Below are 24,229 nucleotides of genomic sequence, written 5' to 3' on the forward strand. Positions count from 1 at the left end.
GAAGCATTAAAGTCTTCAACATCTCAGTATAAGTGAGCTTCTCAGTTACATTACTAGGCAAAGAATGCTATGGAGCTCTTGGCTGGTGGACTATTTCACACATATAATAACAAGACTCTCACAAGATAACAAGCTATGGGTGGGTTCTAATCTGCAATAGTTGATATTAATACATTCTTGAGTTCATATTGAAGTTTTATATATATATATATAATGGAATTGATCCCAATTATAAATTGTTTGATTTGTTAAATTGATTTATTAAATTATGATTCTGATTTATATATATTCTTACTCTAATTTTTTGTTTGTTTGGGAGTTTTTTGTTTCTTTTGGGGGGGGCAATGAGGGTTAAGTGACTTGCCCAGGGTCACACAGCTAGTAAGTGTTAAGTGTCTGAGGCCAGATTTGAACTCAAGTCCTCCTGACTCCAGGACCAGTGCATTATCCACTGCACCACATAACTGCCCCTACTCTAATTTTTAATATCTCTTTTAAAAGAACATTGAGAGGGGCAGCTAGATGGCGCAGTGGATAGAGCACTGGCCCTGGAGTCAGGAGTACCTGAGTTCAAATCCAGCCTCAGACACTTAACACTTACTAGCTGTGTGACCCTGGGCAAGTCACTTAACCCTCATTGCCCTGCAAAATAAATAAATAAATAAATAACAACAAAAAAAGAACATTGAGCTTGAGATCAAAGCATGGTGCTAAGGGCCATGGGATCATAGATTTACAGCTAGAAAGGACCTTAGAAGTCCAATGGCTTCATTTTACTTAAGAGAAAACTGGAGCACAAAGAAGTTAAGGGTCTTATTCAGGGATGGTTTCAGAGAAATGTGGGAAGACATAAGAACTGATGCAAAGTGAAGTGAGCAGAACCAGGAAAACAACTCCTATAATAACTATTATTATAAAGACAAATAATCATGAAAGACTTAGGAACTCTGGTCGATACAGTGATCAACCACAATTCCAGAGGACTTATGATGAAACATGCTGCTCATCTCCAGATAGAGAGGTAATGGACTCAAAGTGAAGGTTGAGGTTTACGTACAGACATACATATGTGTGTATGTATATATGTATAAACATATATGCCTGTGTGTGTATTGTGAGTCTGTATATTTGGACATAGCTAATGCAGGAATTTGTTTTGTTTGACTATACATGTTTGTAATAGGTTGTGTTAATCTTGCTTTCTCAGTGAGGGTGAAGGAGATGGGAAGAAGAGAATTTACAGTTGAAAATAAAGTTTCGGGGGCAGCTAGGTGGCACAATGGATAAAGCACCGGCCTTGGATTCAGGAGGACCTGAGTTCAAATCCAGCCTCAGACACTTGACACCTAGTAGCTGTGTGACCCTGGGCAAGTCACTTAACCCTCATTGCCCCACCAAAAACAAACCAAAAAAATTAAATAAATAAATAAAGTTTCCTGCCTGGGGTCATATGCCAGTCAGCATAAAAGGCAGGCTTTGAATTTGGGTCTTTCAGACTCCAAGTTCAGCATTCTTTCTCCTATATGGCCTAGTAGGATTCAAATTTCAGCTCTGCTGCTTACTTTCTGTATGACTTTGGCTCAAATCCCTTATTTGTAAATTGAAAGAGAGTTGTAGGAATGTTGGATTTGGAGTCAGAGGCCTTGGGTTCAAATTCCTATTCTGCCATTCATTGTCTGTGTTACTTTGGACAAGTCACTTCGCCACTCAGGGTCATGGTTTCCTCATCTATAAAATGAAGGAATTGTATTTGACAATCTTTGAAGTCTTCTCCAGGCCAGAAATTCTGTGACTCTAATTTACCCCCACCTTTCCCTAGAATACAAGCAAGGACCATAACTGTATTTATAAACTTTTGACTTCAATCTCCACAAGCAGTTTACAATCTGGTGGGGAGCAGGCGGAGGTGGGGGAGGGAAAGAAAGAAAGTGAGAAATAAGACAAAAAAACTGATAACTGTAATATGAGCCATAATATAGTAAGTGCATTAGATCAAAGCTTCTTAAACTGTGGGTCTCAACCCCAGAGAGGGTTGCATAACTGAATGTGAGGGTCGTGAAAAATTTGCCACAGTAAAAGGTTATGTATGCCTATTTTATATACCTATATACCCGGGGTCATGTAAACATTTCTCGGATGAAAAGGGGTGGAAGTGGGAAGAGTTTAAGAAGTTCTCCAGTAGATCAGTCAAGAGAGACGTGAGAGATTCAAGAAAGGAAGCTTTTTTCTGGGGAGATCAAAGGTGTCACAAAGGAACAGGCACAGGGCAGCTAGATGGCGCAGTGGATAGAGCACCGGCCCTGGAGTCAGGAGTACCTGAGTTCAAATCCGGCCTCAGACACTTAACACTTACTAGCTGTGTGACCCTGGGCAAGTCACTTAACCCCAATTGCCTCACTAAGGAAAAAAAAAAAAAGGAACAGGCACCTGAGTTAGGTCTTCAAGAGGGGATGGATTTCAAAAGGTGGACATAGAGGCATGGGAAACCATTTCAAGGATGAGGGATAAGCATTGCAGTGGCATGGGGATGGGAGTGCAAGCTTCATTTTCTCCATTTTCATAGCAGAGGAAACTTAAGGTTTGCAGAGGCACCTGATTTGCTCAGGATCATCTAGTTAGTAAGCATTGGAGCCAAGGGTCAAATTCAGGTCTCCTGACTGCAACTCCAGTGTTTTTGACAAAATACAGTAAGCTGTTTCTTAAAAATTGTCTGTTATACTTACTAGTTGTGTGACCCTGGGCAAGTCACTTAACCCCAATTGCCTCATCCCCCCCCAAAAAAAATTGTCTGCTAGAGGGAGGAGTCAGGGAGAGTGCCAAGAAGGTAGGCTGGGGGCTGTAGAATTCGACCAAATACACGTGGAAGGAGTGGCCTGTCCTATCAGCTGAGCTAGCCTTAGCCTCCAGCATAGAATCAGAAGGCTTGGACTTGAACCCTAGCTCTCCCTCTAACTACCTGTGTGACCTTAGGAAAATCATTTCATTTCTCTAGGAATCAACATCATCGCCTATAAAATGGACCATTGGCAATAAAAATGGATGATCTCCAAGGTTCTTTTGAGATCTAAATCCTACAAACCCATGAAAGGAGACCTCTTCTTTCCTAGTAACTCTACTAATTATTTTTAGGTTGCAGTCAGGATCTCAGTTCTGGCCTTCTCCCAAAGGACTGGGCAGCCAATCTAGTTTCTCTTTCTGACCCTCATGAAGGGCCTAATTTCTGCTAGAGAGACCTTACAGACCTGGAGATTTCTCTTAATAACTCTCTTCAATCATAGAATCTCTGGGAAACTCTCCAAAAGTACTAGGATTTGGACCCATTCAAGTGCCTAAGGTGCTTAAAACAAATTGGCCGTTAGAGATTTGCTTCTTTGGCTTTAACCGTCTTTTAAAATGCAGATTGTGGCTGGAGGTAGGAGGAGAGGTGGGGTTCCCGTAAACACATAAAGCCACTATTAAGTCATTCACACTCATGCACTAATTAATCAATCAATCATCTGTTCTGGGACTTAGTCAGGTGAAGAAATATTTTTGGAGAGGAAGGAGGGAATAATTTTTTGCTATAAGGCAAAGCAAGGCAAGGGGGTCTGTGAATTTTTTAAAAATGTTTTCGGGGCAGCTAGGTGGCGCAGTGGGTAAAGCACTGGCCTTGGATTCAGGAGCACCTGAGTTCAAATACAGCCTCAGACACTTGACACTTACTAGCTGTGTGGCTCTGGGCAAGTCACTTAACCCCCATTGCCCTGAAAAAAAAAAAGAAAGGAAGGAAGGAAGGAAGGAAGGAAGGAAGGAAGGAAGGAAGGAAGGAAGGAAGGAAGGAAGGAAGGAAAGGAAAGGAAAAAATGCTTTCAATATAATTGGTTTCCTTTGCAATCCTATATATTTTATTTTTTGCATTTAGACCCATAATTCTGAGATGAGGTCCATGACTCACACACGCACAAAGTTAAGAACCCTTGCCATAGGGCACTAGAGGACAGTAGATGGTGTATATTGATTGGCATGTGGAGAGGACAGGCTGGTAATTACAAGGATCTCCAGGTTAGGAGAGGAAAAAAGAGGAAGTGGGGGATGGGGATGGGGAAGAGGATAACGGGAAATGGCAGATATATTTGGCAGGCTTTAAAATTGAGATCAGACTGGTCGGGTGAGTCCTGCAGCCTGTTTCTTCTAGGTGTGGCCCAACACTGTACCAAGGAACTATATTGATAACGATTCCCCATAAAGGATGGAGATCAAGGAGAAGGCATCTAGGAATGACATCCGGAAAGAGAGTGCTTCCACTGCAGGCCTGGAACCCTCCTCACTTTCTCTTTTCGAGAATACCAAGGGCATATTTCACCCAGGGCTTCTTAGGCTCTGCACAGATCTCACGATGTTTTCTCGTTATCAGGCTAGAAAGAAGAAGAGTTAAAGAAATGTCATCAGTGAGTGAGATCCCAGCTTGTCCAGAGTTCATTTATTAAACTCCTGTTGTGTGCAGAGCACCCTGCTACCTCCTAGAGGAGTAGTACATAAAAAGTGGGGTGGGGGGCAGTAGGAGGGATGGGTTAATTTTAAACATATTGATTATTTGAAAAAATTAAAATAATGATTTTTTTTTTTTTTTAGTGAGGCAATTGGGGTTAAGTGACTTGCCCAGGGTCACACAGCTAGTAAGTGTTAAGTGTCTGAGGCCGGATTTGAACTCAGGTACTCCTGACTCCAGGGCCGGTGCTCTATCCACTGCGCCACCTAGCTGCCCTAAAATAATGATTTTTAAAAAGGAAAAACAAAACAAAAACCAAGTGCTTCTGTAGCTCACTTCCCCCTTCCGGACCCTCATTCTCCCCATCTGTAAAATGAGGGGATTGGATTAGATGGTCTATAAAGGCACTTCCAGCTCCAACATTTGGAGTTCCAAGGTCCTTTTTCATTCTGATATTCTGTATTCTATGTTCCATCATCTGTTTTCTGAGCAGAGGTCAGTCAGTCAGTCAGTCAACAAATCTATTAAGTGGCCACCATGCCTCAGGCACTGTGTCCTAACATCTAGGGATACAAAGAAAGGTGAAAGGCATTCCCTACTAGTAAGGAGCTCCTGGTCTAATGAGGGAGATGACATGCAAATGACTGTGCAGACAGTACAAACTATGTGCAAATGCGCAAGTGTCTATAGCACCTTGGGGTTTACAAAGCATTTTCCTCACAACAACCCTATCAAGTAGGTCATACAAGTACTACTATTCCCACTTTACAGATGAAGAAACTGATGCTCAGAGAGGCTTGGTAGCTGACGTGCTCAAGGTTACATAGCTACTAAATGACAGAGCCAAAATTCAGACCCATTTCTGCTTTCTCCAAATCCAGCCACACCCACTCATCTCTCCCTGTCTCTGTCTCTCTCTCTCCCCCTTCCCTCCCTTCTTCCTTGCCTCCCTCTTCTCTCCTCTCTGTCTCTCCTCTGTCTGTCTCTCTGTATCTGCCTCTTTCTACTGCATTATACTACCTTTCAAATCACTTTCAGCTTTTATATTCTTAATTGAATTTTATTTTATTTTCAGGCCTTCATTCTCTTCCCCATCTCCAGTGAGAAAGCAAGAAAAACAAAACCCCTATGACAAATACACATTGCCAAGCAAGACAAATTTCTGCTGGATCTTATGTTCTTGATTGTACAGTATCTTCTATGCTTTGTGTCTTAAATAACCAGTTGAGTCACTTTTATTTTCCTATGTACAATGTAATACATTCGTTCAATAGACCATAGTGCAAAAATCTATTTTTAAAACAGACACGATCTTATTGGTGATGCCCTTCATTTTTTATGGGCCAAAGTTGCTCTCGGCTCTGATTTTTTCTGCTCCATGTTCTAAGGTTTCTTCTAGTTCTGACATTCTATGATCTTCCAAAAACAGAAGCCTTAGGGCATGATCTCAAGGAGTCTATAGTCCTATATAGGCATGATAAATACAGCAGACATGGGAGAAGCCTTGAAGCATGCTATCCCACCTGTAGGAGGACACTGAAGCAAACTGGCCCTAGGAGGGCTGAGTAGACGTCAGATAAAGGACCCATCAAGAGGATGGCAGGGCTGTTTTATGGAGGGGGTCACTCCAGAGCCTGAGAAAACCCACTTTCGGAATAATTAGATCCTGGGAGGGAGGCAGGGATTCCTGGAATTTGTCACCAACTCTGTCTTGCCTCAGTGACCTAACCCTCTTGTCTCCTAAGGTCAGAGAGTCATCAACTTACTTTTACTTTAAAAAGTTATCTTTACCCAGTGTCTTCACTTCCTCATTGCCCGATCTCTTCATATATAGCTTCTGCTTCTACCACCCTATTGAAACTCCTTCCTCAAAGGTCACCAGTGACTTAATCATCATATACAGTAGCCTTTTCCTAGCCCTCCTCCATTTTGACCTCTCTCTTCTGCTCTTTGGCTTCAGAGATACCACTCTCTTCTGGTTCTCTTTCTGCTTCTCTCACTGAGCAGCTAGGTGGCTGCAGTGGATAGAGCACTGGCACTGAAATTGGGAGGACTTAAGTTCAAATCTCACCTCAGACACCTAGTAGCTGTGTGACCCTGAGCAAGTCACTTATAACCCCAATTGCCTTAAACATCCAGGACCATCTCCAGTCAGAGATCTCAAACACTCGACCCAAATGTGACCTGCAACACTCTCAAGTGCTGCTTGAACCAGATTAAATTGTAATTGAGAAATGGTTAACAAAATAAATAAAAAATACAATAGAACACAGAAAATGGTAATATGTGATTTTCTAAGTCAAATACGGCTTGAAGGGATCCTCCTTATGTATAGGATAGTGACCCTGTTTGTAATTGAGTTTGACACCACTGGCCTACAAAAATCTCTCCACCTCGAAGCCCCACTAGCACCTCAAACTCGACATGTTTGAAAGTAAGCTTTTTCTTTTTTCCCTTAAACCTGACCCTCCTTTTGACCTGTCAATCCATTAACCACCATTGATTAAATACTTACTATGTTTGAGGCTGGGAATACAAAGAAAAAAAATGAAACAACCCCTGCCTTCAAGGAGCTTACAATCTATCATATGAAATCTGAATTACCTTTGAGTCTCTCCCTCACCTCTTAACCAACTAGTTTCCAAGTGCTATTGATTCTAGTTATGTAACATCTCTGGAATCTCTGCTCTTCTATTCCCACTATTATTATCATATTGTAGGCCCTTTATACAACCCACCAGAACCACTGCAATAGCCTCTTTTTTTGTTTGTTTGTTTGTTTGGTTTTTTTGTTTTATTTTTTTGTGAGGCAATTGGGGTTAAGTGACTTGCCCAGGGTCACACAGCTAGTAAGTGTTAAGTGTCTGAGGCCGGATTTGAACTCAGGTACTCCTGACTCCAGGGCCGGTGCTCTATCCACTGTGCCACCTAGCCGCCCCTGCAATAGCCTCTTAATAGGTCTCCTAACCTCTACTCTTGGTGGGGCTGGAAGGGAACTTTGGAGGTCATCTGGTTCAACCCTCTCATTTTATGGCTGAGGAAGACATCCAGAGAGAAAAACTTGTCTGAGGTCACAAAGGGGGAGAGACAGGATTCCAATCCAGAGTCTTTTCCTCCAAATGCAACCCCCTTTCCACTTTGCCTGTCTCTCTAAGCCATGTCTCTTCCAGACCTTAACGGCTTTGCACATAATAGACATGTGTGTTTATTGAATTAAAGTGAAGTTTGGAACAGGAAGGGCCCTTGTTTGTGAAGCCCTTTAATTTGACAGAGGAGGAAACTGAGGCTTAAAGAGAAGAAGTGTTTAGGATCACACTGAGCTCTAGAGAGGAGTCAAGCTCCAACCCCCAAATCTCCAGGCTCTTTTTCCACGACTCTTTGCATTATGTCATCCTGCTTTTCCTTGCCAATTTCATCAAACACATTTATTAAGCACATAAGAGCTAGGTGCTGGAGGATTACAAAGTCAAAAGACTACACCTCCCCCCCAAACAAATAAAATAACCCAACCCCAAAACAGGAAACAGATGCTTGCCCTCAAGGAGTATACATTCCACTAGTGAGATAGATCAGTACACAGATAAGCAAATGGGAGATAATTAGAGGAAGGCGGGAGAACTAATAACTGGGAGGACCAGAAAAGGCCTTAAGTGAGAGGTGGTATCTGAGCTGAATCTTAAAAGAAGCTACAGATTCTGAGGCAGAGAGAGGTCTTCAGTTCACATCCAAAGGCACTCATGCAAATAGTGTTTATAGCAAAAGTTCTGAATCTGAGGTGCCTGGACCCTTAAAGGATCTATGGATAGATTTTAAGGGAGCCTATGAACTTATTTTTTGGGGGGAAGACAGCTTTATTTTTCAATAACCAACTGCTGAAATTTATCATTTCTTTCTGTTACAAATTGTTTAAAAAAACCCAACCCAACCCAAACGTTATTCTGAGCAGAGGTTCAAAGACTTCATCAAATGATTAAACCTGATTTATTGGCAGGTGAGGAATGAGGAATATGTCTGGTTTCTGCCAAGACTCCTGCTGGTGGAGTCCTGGGAGAAATGAGGCATCCGAGAAAATTCCCAGGACAGACAATCCAGGCATGGCCTTGTAAATGCAGAGTGTGAGCCACCCTCGGTTTGCTACCCTGGGGGCAGTAAAGTCTTGCCAGCTACTGAGAAGGCACATGACTGTGAAGAAGGAGCTGGCAGCAAGCCTGGCTGGGCTGTTGACTGCTCATTCTGTGCTGAGTCCCTAGGGAAGGGCCCTGGGCTGGAGAGTGGAAAATCCAGGTTCCTTGAATTTCCTTCTGGCATTCCCCTGCTCTGTTTGAAGCCCAAACAGAAATGAAGAAACAGGAAAAAAAAAAAAAAAGGAAAAATAAAGACAAACACAAAGCTTTCTCCATTCTGTGGGAGTTTGTGTGGTAGTAATAATAATAATAATAATAATAATAATAATAATAAAGAACCACCACAACCACTTATATAACCACTGCAATGTGCCAGGCATCAGGCTAAGTGTTTTATAATTGTCACCAGATTTGATCCCTGCTACAGCCCTGAGAGTTATTATTACCCTCATTTTGCTGATGAGGAAACTGAGGCAAATAGAGGTTAAGTGACTTGCCCAAAGTCACACAGTTAGTAAGTATCTGAGGTTAGTTTTGAATTTAGATCTTCCTGACTCCAGGACTGGCACTCAATCACCCTGCTACCTAGCTGCCCCTCTCCATGTCCACAGACATTTATGTATATTTGTGTTTATACACACATATATGTATATAGTACATGTATATATGTTTTCACATATATACAAGTACATAGGTTTACAGAGATATTTCATACAGTCTTTATGCATATGTGCCCACAGAGACAGACATATATAGGAAATACAATATATGCATATGATTACACAAAATATGATATATATGTACCTATGCATTTATGTACATGTTATATGTATTTCCTATATGTGTCTACCTCTGTGGACACACATATATACACATGTATGCACATCATAGACACAACATATACAATACATACATAACTATATATACACAATAGTGTACATGTGACTTTCCTATATGTAATATATGTCTGCCTCCTGCGAACACACACATGCATGTATATGTATACATGTATGTATATTACATGAATGTGGTTTTCTTAATGCCATGTGCGTTTGCCTTCTGTGGATACACGTGTATATGTGTGTGTATGTATGTCATGTACATGTGTGTTTCCTATATGTGGCATGTGTCTGCCTCCTGTAGACACTCATGTATACCAGTGTATATGTATATGTCTATATATTCATTATACATTGTATACATGTGTATTTCATATCTGTAGCAGGTGTCTGTCTCTATAGGTACATTTGTCAATCTATACACAAGCAGGAAGGTAAAGCGGAAAGGGGGATTTGGGTTCCACTTATATAGTCTAGGATCTCCCTGTGTGACTTTGTATAAGTCACTTGTCTTTTCTGAACCCATTTCCTTAATGAAGGTATAGGACAAACTTAACCATAAAGTTCCTTCCAGCTTTAAATCTAGACTGTGCTCCTGTGTGTGTCAATGTGTTATCGGGTCTGCTACTTTAGGTGCCTCTGATTGCCCATATGTAAGTACACATGTGTTTCATACATATCTTCATTTGCTTGTGCCTGAGTCTGTGCCAACTGAGTTATATGGGGAATAGTAAATAGAGCCCTGGGCTTGGAGTAAAGGAGATTCGAGTTCAAATCCTGCCTTAGACACTTAGTAGATGTGAGATCTTGGGCAAGTTACTTACCCTCACTTGTCTCAGTTTTCTCATCTGTAAAATGGAGTCATAAAAGCCCCAACCTTATAGGGTTGTTGCAAAGATCAAATGAGATAGTGAGGTATTTGACAGTGCTATATAAATGCTAGTTGTCATCATCATCATCATTTTGGGTGTCTGTGCACACCTTTGCCTACATGGGGAGTGGGAAGTATAAGTATGATGGTGCCCTGTGAAAAATATGGTAATATCTAAGACCTATTCTCCAAGGTGGTGGGCAGATGTTACTGAGCCTGTCTGGACAGCGGATTCCAGTACTAGACCTGGAATCGTAAAATCAAGTTCAAGTTCAAATACCAGTTTAACTCCTTTACTATCTGTGTGACCTTGAGGAAGTCACTTGAGGAGAAGGCTGTAAAATGACGGGTTGGACCGAATGGCCTCTGAGCTCTCTCCTGGCTCTCAGTTAATAAGCCAGTGTTGACGGACAAGTGCCTGAGACTGTGCCCTTGTTTATGAGCACAGGAGCAGTGGAGTGATTCAAGGGTAGGCGTGACAATGTGACCCGTGACTCTGCAGAAATATGAAAACCACCTTGAGTAAATATAAACAGCAAAAGAGGCTCAGGCACCCCATCACACGTGATTCTGGGCCATCCCTAGCACTGTGCCTTCTTTGATCTGTTTCTATTTAATACCTGGCCTGGCCCGGGGCTGGTGCAGGGATCCACTTTGTTCTGCTGCTGCCCAGGACAACTTGTGAGTTAACTCCCTTAAACAACCCAATTAGCCTGATTAATCCTAATAAATAAATTAATAAATAAAATCCTAATAAACCCATTATACAACCAAGCTGGTGTGTGAACTCCTCTTTCTTTGGTACCTCAGTTTTCTCTGGGAGGGTATGCCACCTACAGTTAGCATAATTAGGGCAGAACGGCTCAGCCCCCTTCTATTTGGCTCTACGGTTGGCTCAGCAGGCAGGACAGTCTGCCCGGCGACAGATCTCATGTGTTTAAAGTGGGATCGCTCATGGCTTTCCCAAAACATGTCATGACAGTGGGTAGAGGACTTGATGATCTCCTTGCCCTCTCAATATACCTTGGGCAAGCCCAGAATGAACTCCTTCCTCTGCACCAGCAGCTCAGGTCTTCCTCCCCCTTTAAAAGGCCAGGCTCGGGTATCAGCCAAGTCCCTGTGGTGGACAGAGAGCTGGGCCTGGTGTCAGAAAGACCCGAGTCTGAACCCTACCTCCGAGACTTACTAGCTGTGTGACCCTGGGCAAATCACATCACCTCTGCTTTGCCTCTGTCTCCTCATCTGGAAAATGGGGATAACAATCGCACCCACGTCCCAGGACTGTCATGAGGTGCAAATGAGATAATATTTGTAAAGTGCTTTGCAGACCTTAGGACACTCTATAAATGCTGCCTATTATTTTTTCTCCCACAGAGCTCTCCCTCATAATCTTTAGGCAAAAGGCATCTTCCTTTTATCAAACATTCTTAGAACATTTGTTCTGGGTCTCTGTTTTGCCTAAATCACACCCTACTTACTTTCTTAAATTTAAAAAAATTATTTTTCCCTGAATTACACGTAAAAAAATTAACATTAGTTTTTTTTAAAGATTTTGAATTCTAAATTCTCTCCCACCCTACCTCCCCTTCCCCTCTCATTGAGAAGGCATGCAATTTGATATAGGTTGTACATGTGCAGTCATGCAAAAAATATTTCATGTTAGTCATGTATCACACCCTACTTATCTAGATGCTTGTCATAACCCACCCATTGGAATCAATCATTCAGTCAATGAACATTTATTAAGCACTTACTATGTGCCAGCCACTGTACTGAGTGCTGGGATGCAAATACAAGTAAAAACAATCTGTGCCCTCACATTCTAGGCAGGGAAGAAAACACCCCCAAAAGTACACAAGCTGCCCAGGGCAAGAACCGGACTGCTTTTCATCTTTGTATTCTTCCCTCCTTCTCCCCCGCCCTACTATATCCAGCACAATGCCCAGCACATAGAAAGTGCTTCAAAATGCTTTAAAAAACTGCATTGATTTGCTACCTATTCTCACTTTTGTTGTTGCTTTTTTGTTATTGTTCTTGTTTAATCTTTCTTTCGTTTTTTTCTTTTTGTTTGGCGCTTTCTCTTACAATATGACTAATGTAGAAATATGTTTAACATGATTATAATATATAACCTATACATTATATAATGTATAGTAGCAGATTATAATGTAGCAGATTGCTTGCTAGCATCAGAGGTGGGGGGAAAGAAGGAGGAAGAAAAACTTGGAACTCAAAAAAAATATCTTTACATGTAATTGGAAAAAATTAAAAATTAATTTTTTAAAAAAATTAAAATTTAAAAAAAGAGAGAAATGTCTTATCCACTTGCCCACCTACAGAAGGATCCCACAGCCTGTGGCCAAGGTCACCTCTGCCATGTGCTTCTCATAACCCTCATCTGCCTCCTTGACTTCCCCAGGGAAGAAGTACTCACATCACGCCATGTTTCTTGCAGCTGTTGGAGGTGTAATAGAAATCAACCAGGACCTTAAAAGGCACAGGGGTCCGAACGAAGCTGTTGCAGCAAACACTGCCTTCCAAGTTTACGCCATAGGGGCCTGCTAGGAAAACAAATAATCAGAGCTCTCGTTTTTATGTTATTCTCTGGTTTACAAAGTGCTTTCCTCCTGATGACCTTGTGAGCAGATGTTATTAACCCCACTTTGTAGATGAGGAGACTGAATTCTAAAGAGGTAAAATTAGTTAAGCTGGTAAGTGGTACAAATCAGGATTTGAACCCAAGGCTTCTGACTCATAAGTAGTGAGTTTTCCAGGATGCCATTGCAGAAAAAGCAAAGAAACAGTATCAGAGAGGCCTGGACAATCAGCAATGACTCTAGACCCTGGAACAGAAAGAAATTAGGTGGGCCTAAACAAAATTCTGGAGGTTAATTTTAAATTTTTTAAGTTAATTTTACTGGCATTTATTTGGCACTTTGTGTTATTGCCTTTAAGGCCCCAAACAGCCCTGTGAGGTGGGTACTACAGTTCAACTAAATTCAACAAATATTTATTAAGTGCCCACCATATGAAAGGCCCTAGAGATGCAGATAGATTATTATCCCTAGTTTACAGAAGAGAAAACCGAGGTCCAGAGAGGTGAAGTTGTTTGTTCAGGGTTATATAGCTAGTAAAAGTGAAACGTGGGATAGAAAGCTATATCTTCTTGGGAATAAGTCTGGTATTGTAGACATGAGACCACATTCCCCCTTTACATCAAGGCTTGATTCCTGTTCTTCTTGTTCTTTTTGTTCTTCTTCTTCTCCTTCTCCTCCTCCTCCTCCCCTTTCTCCTCCATTGAAGATGGTAAAATTCCTTAAGAGATTGTGTATTACCACCATGATCATCATCATTGTGATACTTCAATTGTAACCATGGTTAACTGGGCGCCTATGCTGCTTGCTGTGCTCAAGCACTGGAGATTGAAAGATGAAAAAGAAATCACCAAAGGAGAACTCATTATTTCTCAAATCAAGGAAATTCTCTGTGGTCATGTAGCATTCCACAATGCTTTCCCATTTTGGGGGGGTTGGTTTTGCACTAGGCAGTCCTCAAATGGTGTATGGTCTGGTAGGGCAGGTAAGATGATTGTAGGTACAAGGCATGACATGCTAAGAGCTCAGGAGAGGTGTGCACATGGTCTAATGGGGCTCAGAGGAGGACGAGGTCACTCTTTGGGCAGAAGGTATCCAGAAAAGCTTCATGGAGGAGAGAGCACTTGAACTGAAAAACAAATGGGATCTCGGGGCAGCTAGGTGGCGCAGTGGACAGAGCACCAGCCCTGGATTCAGGAGGACCTGAGTTCAAATCCGGCCTCAGACACTTAACACTTACTAGCTATGTGACCCTGGGCAAGTCACTTAACCCTCATTGCCCTGCCATTAAAAACCAAAACCAAAAACAAACAAATGGGATCTCAATAGATAGAAAAGGAGGGAGAATGTTCTCTAGAGAAGACACCAGAAAAGGCAAGACTCATTCATTGGTTCTGTAGTTCTATAGCAAACAGAGCCATCACACATTTGGGAAGGTTCTTAAGAAAGAAAATCATCTGATTTAAAAGGAAGAAGGACTAATCTATAGCTAAGGATATACAACAGCCATGCCTCTTCGATGGCCCCTCATGAAAATGAATCATATACTCCTAAATCTGGGGACTGAAAGGTCCTTTGCACTCTTCTAGTCCAGCTCCTTCATGAAGTTCAGAGAGCAGAAGGGACTTGGAGGGAGATGACTAGCAGGAGCAGAACCAGGACCAGAATCCAGGTCTCCTTTCTTCCAGTCTAGTTTCCTTACTGCTATGTGATAAAAGCATTTCTCCTATTTCTAACCAGTTCTGGAAGTGGCCAAAAGAAGAGGGAGAATCTTTGTTCAAGAAATCTGAAGGCCAAGAACACTTTTCCCCACCTCGTCCCAGACGCCTCCTTACCTGCTTGAAGAGAAGTGCCCAGGAGCAGAACCACCAGCAGGATTGCCTGGAAGTAGAGCATTGTCCTCTAGTGTCTATCCTTGCCCTGAGCCAGTGATCTTGATCAAGGAATGAAGAAGGTCTGGTGGCTATTTAACCTCTTCTAGGCAGGCCACTGCACCCACAGCCCACTTAAGAATTCTTAGTCATCGATGAGCCCAAAACATTTTTGACATACAAATTACGAAAGGGGAATTCACTACTTCCTCCCAAATTAAGGAAATTCTCTGTGGCCAGGTAACCATCCCATAGGGACCTTTCTATTTAAATGGGGGGTTTTTCTTTGCTTTGTATCCCCAGTACCTTGCATGAAATAAGCATTGAATAAATGCTTGTTGAATGAATGGATGAATGAATGAATGAATGATGGCAGATGTCATTAGAGATTGTCCTTACTTTATATGACCACTCCATTTCCAAAGATCTCATGTAAAGGGAATTCTACTTTCCCATTGACATCAATTATCTGATCTGAGAAATTTGGTTGATTTCTGGTTCATCTCTGAATGGGGTAACTCATCTTGTTATATAGATAGCTTTTTTTTCTGTTGCCTATCGAATAGATACTGAGTGAACAAACCTGAACCAAATGTATAAGAAAAGCTTCATAAGTGAAGGCAGGCTGTGGTGAAACCTTTTGTAAGTGAAGTTGGTTTTTTAAAGTGAATAACCACTCCCATAATTTATCTGTTTATATTATATATATATACATACACACACACATATATACATATATATATAAACATGTTTAGAGCATGTCTTCCCTTGATCTTTATCAGGAAAGACAGCTTGATTTGCCCAATTGGTGCCTTTCACAGGTATGAACACTCAGTTCCTCCTCAGCAACAAATTAAATTAAATCAAATCAAATTTTGCCTAGAAGCAGCTAGGCGGCTCAGTGGTAAAGCACTAGACCTAGAGTCAGGAAGAACTGAATTCAAATACAGCTTCAGGCATATACTAGCTGTGTGACCCTGGTTAAGTCATTTTACCCTGTTTTCCTCAGTTTCTTCATCTGTAAAATGAGCTGGAGAAGAAAATGGCAAACCACTCCAATCTTTGCCAATAAAATCCTAGACAGGGGTCACAGTCAGACAAGAATGAAAACAAACTGAACAACACAAAAACCAATTAAAAGGCTTTTCTTTCCCTCAAATATGTAGGCAAGGAACAATCGCAGAATGTCTTGTGCAAGTTCTTCTTGGCCCGCTATTACATATCATCTCACGTTTCCAGGAGTGGGTTCACTAAGCTCCCTATGTGAGTTGGCTGTAGGCAAAATATATTGTGCATACTCTGAGGAGTTAAGATTGGGCCTCCATTACAGATACATTGGATTTTCTTAAATGTTATTCCTGAGGGGCAGCTAGGTGGTGCAGTGGATAAAGCACTGTCCCTGGATTCAGGAGGACCTGAGTTCAAATCCAGCCTCAGACACTTGACACTTGGTAGCTGTGTGACCTTGGGCAAGTCAATTAGCCCTCATTGCCCCACCCCACCCCCCAAAAAAGTTAGGGGGGAAAACTCTAATAACCCCCTCTATAAAATGATAGCGTTGATCCCTTTCAGATCTGACAGTCTATATATATGAAAGTTCTTGGATCTCATCTAGCTCTGACACTCAGTGTCTTCAGGTCTCTTCTAGATCTTTTCATCTATATTCCAAAGTCTTTTCCAGTGCCAACAGTTAGTGTTCTAAGGTCCCTTTTAACTCTCAGTCTCTGTCTCTGTCTTTGTCTCTTTCTCTCCTCCTCTCAACCATTCTAGTAAGGTCCAAAGTTGTTCTTATATATGTATGCTTTGAAAGTGTGTGTGTTAAAAGTCAATCACTCAACAAAAGAAAGTGTGTGTGTTGATCCACTTTGAGGATTATTTCTAAGTCTGGATTTTCCTTTCTCTCCATCTTCCTTTCTCTCCATCAATCAGCTGCCTGGTTTGGCCTCCAAACCTTCTTATAAATTCTCTCATAGGTTTTTCCCCCATCTTTTTCTCCATTGTTTACCAAAGTCCTCATTTACTTCCTGAAATCTTATTATTCCTCTTCCTCTTCCTCTTCCTCTCTCCAGGCTGTCATGCTTCCTGTAAGATAGGGAACTAGTTATTTTACCATTTATTTTATATTACAATATAGTCTTAATTCCCAATGCATTATTGTAAATTCTCTAAGCGTTAGGGTCATTATCCCATTTACTTTTGGATCTCCTACAAGACTGAGGCAGCCTGGTAAAGCAGAAAAAGGATGATGGTAGTGGTGGTGATGGTGGTGATGATGAAGAAACCTTTATTAAGTGCATACTATGTGCCAGGTAAGGCAGCTAAGTGGCATAGTGGATAGAGTACTGGGCTTAGAGTCACGAAGACTCTTCCTTCTGGCTTCAAATATAGCCTCAGGCACTTACTAGCTGTATGACCCTGGGCAAGTCACTTAACCCCAGTTGCCATTTCCCAATCTGTAAAATGAGCTGGAGAAGGAAACAGCAAACCACTTCAGTACCTTTACAAGAAAACCCCAAATAGGGTCCCAATGAGTGGGACAAGACTGAAAGGACTCAACAACAACCACAATAATGTGCCAGGCACTGTGCCAAACACTGGGAATGCAAATACAAGTAAGACAGTCCCTGATCTCATGGAGCTTAAATTCTAAAGGGGAGCTAGCAATGATCTTGGAGAGCAGGTGGGCTGTCATTCTGGGCAAGAGAAAGCAATTAGATAAAACCTACAGAGCTAAGGGATCCAAGGACAGAAGCCACATGGTTGCTATCGTGGGGGAATTGAGAAGACCTAGGCTCAAATTCAGCATCAGACACATACCCCAAACTGGCCTGGTGACCCAGGCAAATGATTTAAGCTCCCAATGCCCCTGAGCAACTTTCTAAGACATTAAGTTGCAGAATAGCTGTAATCTGGACCAGTAGAGGGACTTTCCTTATGGAGAGTTCCCCAGACCAGTCAAATAACGGATCCAGTCAAACCACACAAAAACTAGCCAGAGCCAAGCAGAGGCCTGGATTAACTCAATAAATGGTTGCTGAATGAATTCCTCCATTGATTAACCAAAGGTTTAGACTGACCCGTGGAGAAGATGCACTTACTTCCCTAGCAGTTTTTCTCTAAGAGGGCAAATGTCTCTTGTACCTGTTCCTGGCCTAATATTTGTTGAATTGAACTGAATTGACCCATTGCCCATTAAGGATCGAGCTGAATCTTGGAGGGGTTAAGAGGCCAGCAGAACACTTCAGCTGATCTTCTTATGCTTTTTCTCTCTCTCTCCTGTTTCCCTCCTTTCAATATCCACATACACTGGGACTTCCCCAGACTTAGGTAAATAATAGAAGCAGTTTTTATGAAATCACAGTTAAGAAGATCAAAATAGTAGCACTGTATGATCATTCTATATAATCAGAAATAGACTCAAAAACAGTCTTTCAAGGAATACTAAGGGTAAGTACCTTTTCAGAGACCTAACTTTTCAAGCCACACCAAGAATTGGGGAAAAACCAGGGTTGAAAGATAACTTCAGGGGTTTTTCCCCCTCCCCTGCCCACCCAGTCCACAGTACTCGGGGTAATACTACATCTGCTCAGTAACACATATGGAAGGTCCCTGTGACCAAATCCTCTTTGCTTCCATCCCCTTTCTGTGACATTTGGTTTCCACTGGGATGAAAAAGAAAACAAACCACCACAACAACCACCTGTAACCCACAACTCTGCTGTCCTTCTCTTTGGTTCTTTTGTCTCACAGACCAGGAAAATCCAAAAAAAGGTTAAAGAGTTGGAGTTGAGTGGTAGCAAAGTCACCACTCTACCCTAAGGTTCCTGGCAGGAGTCCCTTGAAAAGATGGGAAAATTCTTGAGAAAGAGGATTACACAATATAAGGCCAGCTTGGAATGAGTCAATACCTTCTCTTCTGGGTAGAGTTTGCATTAAAGAAACTCAGAGTTGGGAGAGTCAAGTAGGATCCCTCGGGATTTATCTCCTCCATCCCTTGCCTTCAGAACAAGCACACAGAAATATTCCATCTGCCTGGAGACTGTCCACTCCCTGGAGTTTCAGGTAGCTTCAGAGAATGTTAGTTTTATTCATTTTACTAGCTGGAACAAGAGCATACTGATAGGGAATGGGAAGGGGGGCGGAGATAGGAGCTACATATGTTACAGTTAATTGCAAGGCTATATTAACCAGTAAGAATTATCCAGAGGAGTCCAATCTTCCAATGACTCTTTTTTTTTTTTTTTTTGCTGGGCAATTGGGGTTAAGTGACTTGCCCAGGGTCACACAGCTAGTAAGTGTTAAGTGTCTGAGGTTGGATTTGAACTCAGGTACTCCTGAATTCAGGGCCAGTGCTCCATCCACTGCACCACCTAGCTGCCCCCCAATGACTCTTATTGCTACCTCCCTCTCCCTCATCCCCCATCTTTGTCTCCTCTATCTGACTGATCTGGGAGACCTTCCCAAGCCTTCCTCATGAGTCAGCCATTGGCACTACTTGTCGGGCAATAAAGGCAAGCGTTTGTGCAGCCTCACTTGGAGGCAATAATGATTCATTTTTCTAAAGCTCCCACCCCTCCCACTGAATCCTAGAATAATGGCCCTGGCACCACATGACACAAAGCAGACAATTTCAAAATTACAGTATGGGAATTTTAAAGGGAAATTTGATTGGTCCAAAGTTGGAAGAAAGTCCCCCCCCCCCAACCTCCAAGAAACAGAATGTTTCCATGGAAAGTGGACTTTCAAGTCATGCAGGAAAGTAGGCAATGAAGTGAGATGAGGGTGGGGATGTTGGAAGGGAGGGGGGAAGGGAAGGAGTCTCGAGGAGATCTCAAATTTCCCAATAGGCCCCTGGGGAAGTCCAGCTCCAGCTTAATGCTTCATACAGGAGGGTTCCCCAGGGCAAACTACCCTCATGTCTGTGCCTGTGTCCATGTGTGACAGGAATAGCTCAGGGCTCAGAGGAATGCCAGGTGTGTGTGCAAAAAGAACCAGGAAGCTGGTAGCTTTTCAGTTCCCAGCCTTGGAAGAGCAAAGTTTAAAAAAAAAAAGTAAGCAAACAGTTCTGAATTACATTGGGACCGGGGTTGGGGAGCCATTTGCATGAGGCCCAATTTCAGGTGGGGACAATCTGGTCTGAAATACAGCCTAAGTGTCTGAAACATTCAGAGCCGCCCAAGTCTGAGAGCTGGAGCAGCCCTTAGTAGCTGTGTGACTTTAGGAAAGTCACTTTACCTGTCTGAGCCTCAGCTCCTCATCTATAAAAAAAGGGTAATGAGCCTCTGCTCTCCCTCCTCCATTGGGTTTTTGTGGGGAAATGGCTTTTTAAGTCCACAGGATGAGCTAGAATAGGGCAAGCCCATAATGCAGATGTGGTCCCTGGCTTTCCCCAGAAACATTTTAAGGGGCAGTGCTGAAGAAGGTAACTTCCATTTTATGAAGATACCTTTTCATAAGCTTAGCTGCATACACCACAGTGGAATTTAAAAGCATGTGTACAGATGTGAAAAATAGGTCTACTGCATAACAGATTTCAAAGTAAATACACAGACAGGCTTTACCTATCCTTAAGATACAGAGATATGGAGATAGATATCAAGGCACATATATTTCTTTTTTTTTTTTTTGTGGCCAGACACTCATGCTTTATTGAGGATCTTGCTGACCTTCCCTCTCCCTGGTGAGCTGAGAATAAGTAGGGACAGAAGAAGGACCAGAGAGCTCAGTGACCACGCTGCCAAGGGAGCAGACTCGGAGGAGAAAGGGGAAAGCTAGGAGGGGGCAGGCTGCAGCTGGCCCTTGTAGACATATTCCAGAGCTGTGGCAATTGTCCTCATGTCCAGTTCAATGCTGTGAGCCCAATTCTCCATGTCTCCGATTTCCTTAAGTGCCTGGTTGAAGTTCTCCACCATGCCAATCCATTGGCCTGTCTGCTTGGCAAACTGTGCCACCTGGACCTGTGGGGTCTTCACCTCATGATCCAGCTTCCTCTGATTGACATAGGCCTGGGCCACACCAACATTAAGGTGGTCCACCAAGGCTTTGGTCAGGCAGGTCGCAGCAATGATGGCTTCTCGCCTCCTCTTCTCCTGTAGCTCCTTGCGCTCATTCTGCTTCGCTTGGTGCTCCTTCAGCAGGCGGGACAGCATGGACGGGCCGGGGTCCGGGCTAGCCGGAGTCTCTCTGGCTTTGATGGGGACAGCCTCGGCCTCTGCAGCATCCGTGTCACGTGGTCTAGAGGCACATATATTTCTAACCTTAAACAACAGTTGCTGAGCTCATAGTGGTCATGGCACTGTACCACTTCCTGTTCTAGACCTGGGCATGTGGTTTGGAGAGGGTCCAATCCTAGGGAGCTAAGGCTCGAATAAGAAGGCTTAAATTTCTTTTTTGAACCCTCTTTAGTTTATGAAACCGCCAACCTTGGCATCATAGATGTTATTTTACTTTGGGTTCAAGTCTAGGGTCTCCCCAAAAACAAAGGGACAGAAGAAGGTATTCACTCTACAATAAGAATGAGGTGTGGGACCAGGTGATTTCTTCCTGCACATAACACATGCTAAACATAAAAGACTCCTAACACACATTACTAGAATGAATCAAACAGGATAGAGTAACTTCAGTCATAATTGCTGTTACAAGCTACCAGGAAGCTGATACATAAATCTCACCAAAACATAAAGCAGTTTGCACAACTGTTAATTATTTTATTAGCTTTTATCCCATCACCAAAGCAGTCCTGGTATACTTCTGCTGGTAAAACAGCCAGACTTGGATCAATTACATTATCAGTGTCTGTCTCCACTGGTAGAGAGACTTACTGCTGGGTCACTTCCACTGCTGCTGCCAAAACCAACAGTTCTCAGTGGACCCAGGACCTCTGGGGTTTTTGAACTCACAAAGTTGCTTCCAAGCCTGGACACATGTACCTTGAGAAGCATGCTGAGTCATTTACTCAGGAAAGAAAACAAAGTGGAAAAAGTAGCCAAGGCATTAGGCACAAACTTGCATAGTTGAGTGTATTCTCCAGTGGGGAGTAGTGAAAGGAGTGGGAGGAATGAGTGTCACATATCCACTTACCCTCTTCACAATAGTCTAGAGACATAGTGTACTACTACTAAATAACAGTAATAAGTAGCATGTATATAGCACTTTAAAGTTTGTGAAATGCTTTACAAATATTATCTCACATTATCCTCATCAAAACTGAAAGGTAGCTTATATTATCATCCTCGTTTTATACAAAAGGAAACTGAGGCAGACAGAGGTCAAGTGACTTACTCAGAGCCACAGAGCTACTGAAGTGTGTGGCACTAAAGTAGTGTGCCACACACACGAAGAGTCACAAGAGAAAGTGCCAGTCATAACAAAGGAGAGAGAAGTTGCCTCTTTTTACTGACAAAGCACTTCCTTCTCTTGCCACTGTCGTAGGGCAAGAGGAGAGCCAGAGGGAAGGTCCCAGGGACAAAGGAACTAGTCAGGATTTGCCACCATCATCCCAAAATGCAAAATCCTTTCACCACTGGATCACTACATGGCTAGAAGCAGGCCCTAAAATTTAGAACCAGGAATGGCAGCTCTGAGCATGCTCCATGGAATGGTCCCCAAAGGGCTGTCAACCTCTGTTTGGTCTCAATTTTCTCAACTGTAAAATGGAGATAGTAGCTCTATCTCCCAGGGTTGTTGTAAAGATCAAATGAGACAATATATGGAAAGCACTTAGCACAATGCCCAGCACATAGTAGGTGCTATATAAATGCTTATTCCCTTGCCTTCCCATCATGTTACTGACCATCCTTCCCTTCCTCCAATGAACTTGCAATTTACTATTAACCCTACTTTTTTTCAGATGAACCATACTTCCCCTGTCTTCCTCCAACTTGAGATGTTGGTTTTTTGAACCAAAGTGAAAGACTTTATATCTATACCTATTAAATGTTACCTTAAATTGAGTCTAGCACTCTAACCTGTCAAGATCTTTCTGCATCCTGACATTGTCATCAGTAATTGATACAGCTTGGTCTAGTATGAGTACACTGGGAAGGGAGACAGGAAACTCAGGATAGAGCCTTGGTTCAGCTACTAACTTGTGTGACCTAGGGCAAGCCACTTTTTATTGGCCTTGATTTCTTCATCTATGAAATTGGAATAATGATCCCTGATCCTGCCTACTTCCTTATGAGAAATAAAGGAAAGTAGTCAAGGAGAAAGTGTTTTTAAAAGAATGGGGGCGGGGCAGCTAGGTGGCGCAGTGGATAAAGCACTAGCCCTGGAGTCAGGAGTACCTGAGTTCAAATCCGGCCTCAGACACTTAACACTTACTAGCTGTGTGACCCTGGGCAAGTCACTTAACCCCAGTTGCCTCATTAAAAAAAAAAAAAAGAATACAGGGGCAGCAAGGTGGCGCAGTGGATAAAGCACTGGCCCTGGATTCAGGAGGACCTGAGTTCAAATCCAACCTCAGACATTTGACACTTACTAGCTGTGTGACCCTGGGCAAGTCACTTAACCCTCTTTGCCCCACAAAACAAACAAACAAATAAAAGGATACATCACTGCTTACCTGGGAGAGACTGGTCTTAATATTACTTTGGATCATTAATTAACCTTAATATAACTTAGCACTAAAATATATAAAATATAACTTAGCACTAAAATATATATATATATATATAAAACTTAGTACTCTTGCTGTCTTTGTATCCCTAATGGTGAGTACCATAGTAAGTGCCTGTTGATTTACTGATTGATTGACTGATGATATCTAAACTCCTTGGCTACTCCATAGTCTATGAGAATCTAGGATCAGACACACTTTAACATAACCCAGGGCTATGAATGTGAGAATTCATTATGAATGGAGGTCCTGAAATTGTCTCAAACTTAGAATTATAAACCATTCAGATCCATTCTTCATTTAGTAAATATCTGCTGTGATGACAAGGGAGATGGCTTCCAGTTGGGGCCCAGGTGACCCCAAAGATCCCAGAACAGTTTTGACCTTCACAAAGCCCAGAACCTAATTATTCTCGTGGTCAAGTTGAGTTTCTGGTTTACAAGTGGAAAGAAGTAGAAGTTTAAAAGGTAGAACATAGAGACATTAGTTAGAAATGAAAGGTCTTTCCTTAGCAGGCTGGCTGGTCAGCTGTCTCTCTCTGGACCCAGTTTCCTTCCTACCATAGTCTTACTCGAAGAAAAGGCCCTGTCCCTAGAACATAGTTACCTTTGAGGCAAAAGTTCCCAAAGGGCAGTTCTGAGAACAATCTGATGCAGCCACCCCCATGCCCCAGAGCAGGTTCAGATAAGGGCCAATCTTCTATTTACAGCACTGGGTGGCAGCCTCCACTCTAAGCACCCTGGCTATCTCCAGCTCCACTCTGCCAGGCAGCAAAGTCCTCCAGAGATGAACACTGCCAAGCCCTCTGGGCTGCCATGCTTCTAGGTGGGTGGGGGTGGGGAGAG

At 42.5% G+C, this 24,229-nt stretch overlaps 2 protein-coding genes across 2 annotated transcripts; both read right to left on the minus strand.

Annotated features, from left to right (window-relative positions):
• Window positions 1-4,303: 4,303 nt before the first annotated feature.
• CCL22 (C-C motif chemokine ligand 22) lies at window positions 4,304-14,816 on the minus strand. Its single transcript, XM_043980847.1, has 3 exons — window positions 14,732-14,816; window positions 12,737-12,860; window positions 4,304-4,394 (listed from the first exon to the last, which is right to left on the minus strand). The coding sequence occupies exons 1-3, from the start codon at window positions 14,790-14,792 to the stop codon at window positions 4,304-4,306; spliced, it is 276 nt and encodes a 91-aa protein (XP_043836782.1). The 5' UTR covers window positions 14,793-14,816.
• A 5,722-nt stretch (window positions 14,817-20,538) lies between these two features.
• Window positions 20,539-20,945, minus strand: LOC122744083 (biogenesis of lysosome-related organelles complex 1 subunit 1-like). The gene has a single exon (XM_043989421.1). It carries the CDS (start codon window positions 20,914-20,916, stop codon window positions 20,539-20,541), a length of 378 nt encoding a protein of 125 aa, XP_043845356.1. The 5' UTR covers window positions 20,917-20,945.
• Window positions 20,946-24,229: the final 3,284 nt, after the last annotated feature.

The sequence above is a fragment of the Dromiciops gliroides genome, chromosome 2 (assembly GCF_019393635.1).
Source record: "Dromiciops gliroides isolate mDroGli1 chromosome 2, mDroGli1.pri, whole genome shotgun sequence".
NCBI lineage: Eukaryota > Metazoa > Chordata > Mammalia > Microbiotheria > Microbiotheriidae > Dromiciops > Dromiciops gliroides.

Coding starts and splice junctions, on each gene's coding strand:
- CCL22 (XM_043980847.1), bottom strand. CDS start 14,792: ATGCTCTACTTCCAGGCAATCCTGCTGGTGGTTCTGCTCCTGGGCACT. Junction 12,861..14,731: donor GGGCACTTCTCTTCAAGCAG/GTAAGGAGGCGT, acceptor TTTTCCTAGCAG/GCCCCTATGGCGTAAACTTG. Junction 4,395..12,736: donor TGCAAGAAACATGGCGTGAT/GTGAGTACTTCT, acceptor TCTTCTTTCTAG/CCTGATAACGAGAAAACATC.
- LOC122744083 (XM_043989421.1), bottom strand. CDS start 20,916: ATGCTGTCCCGCCTGCTGAAGGAGCACCAAGCGAAGCAGAATGAGCGC.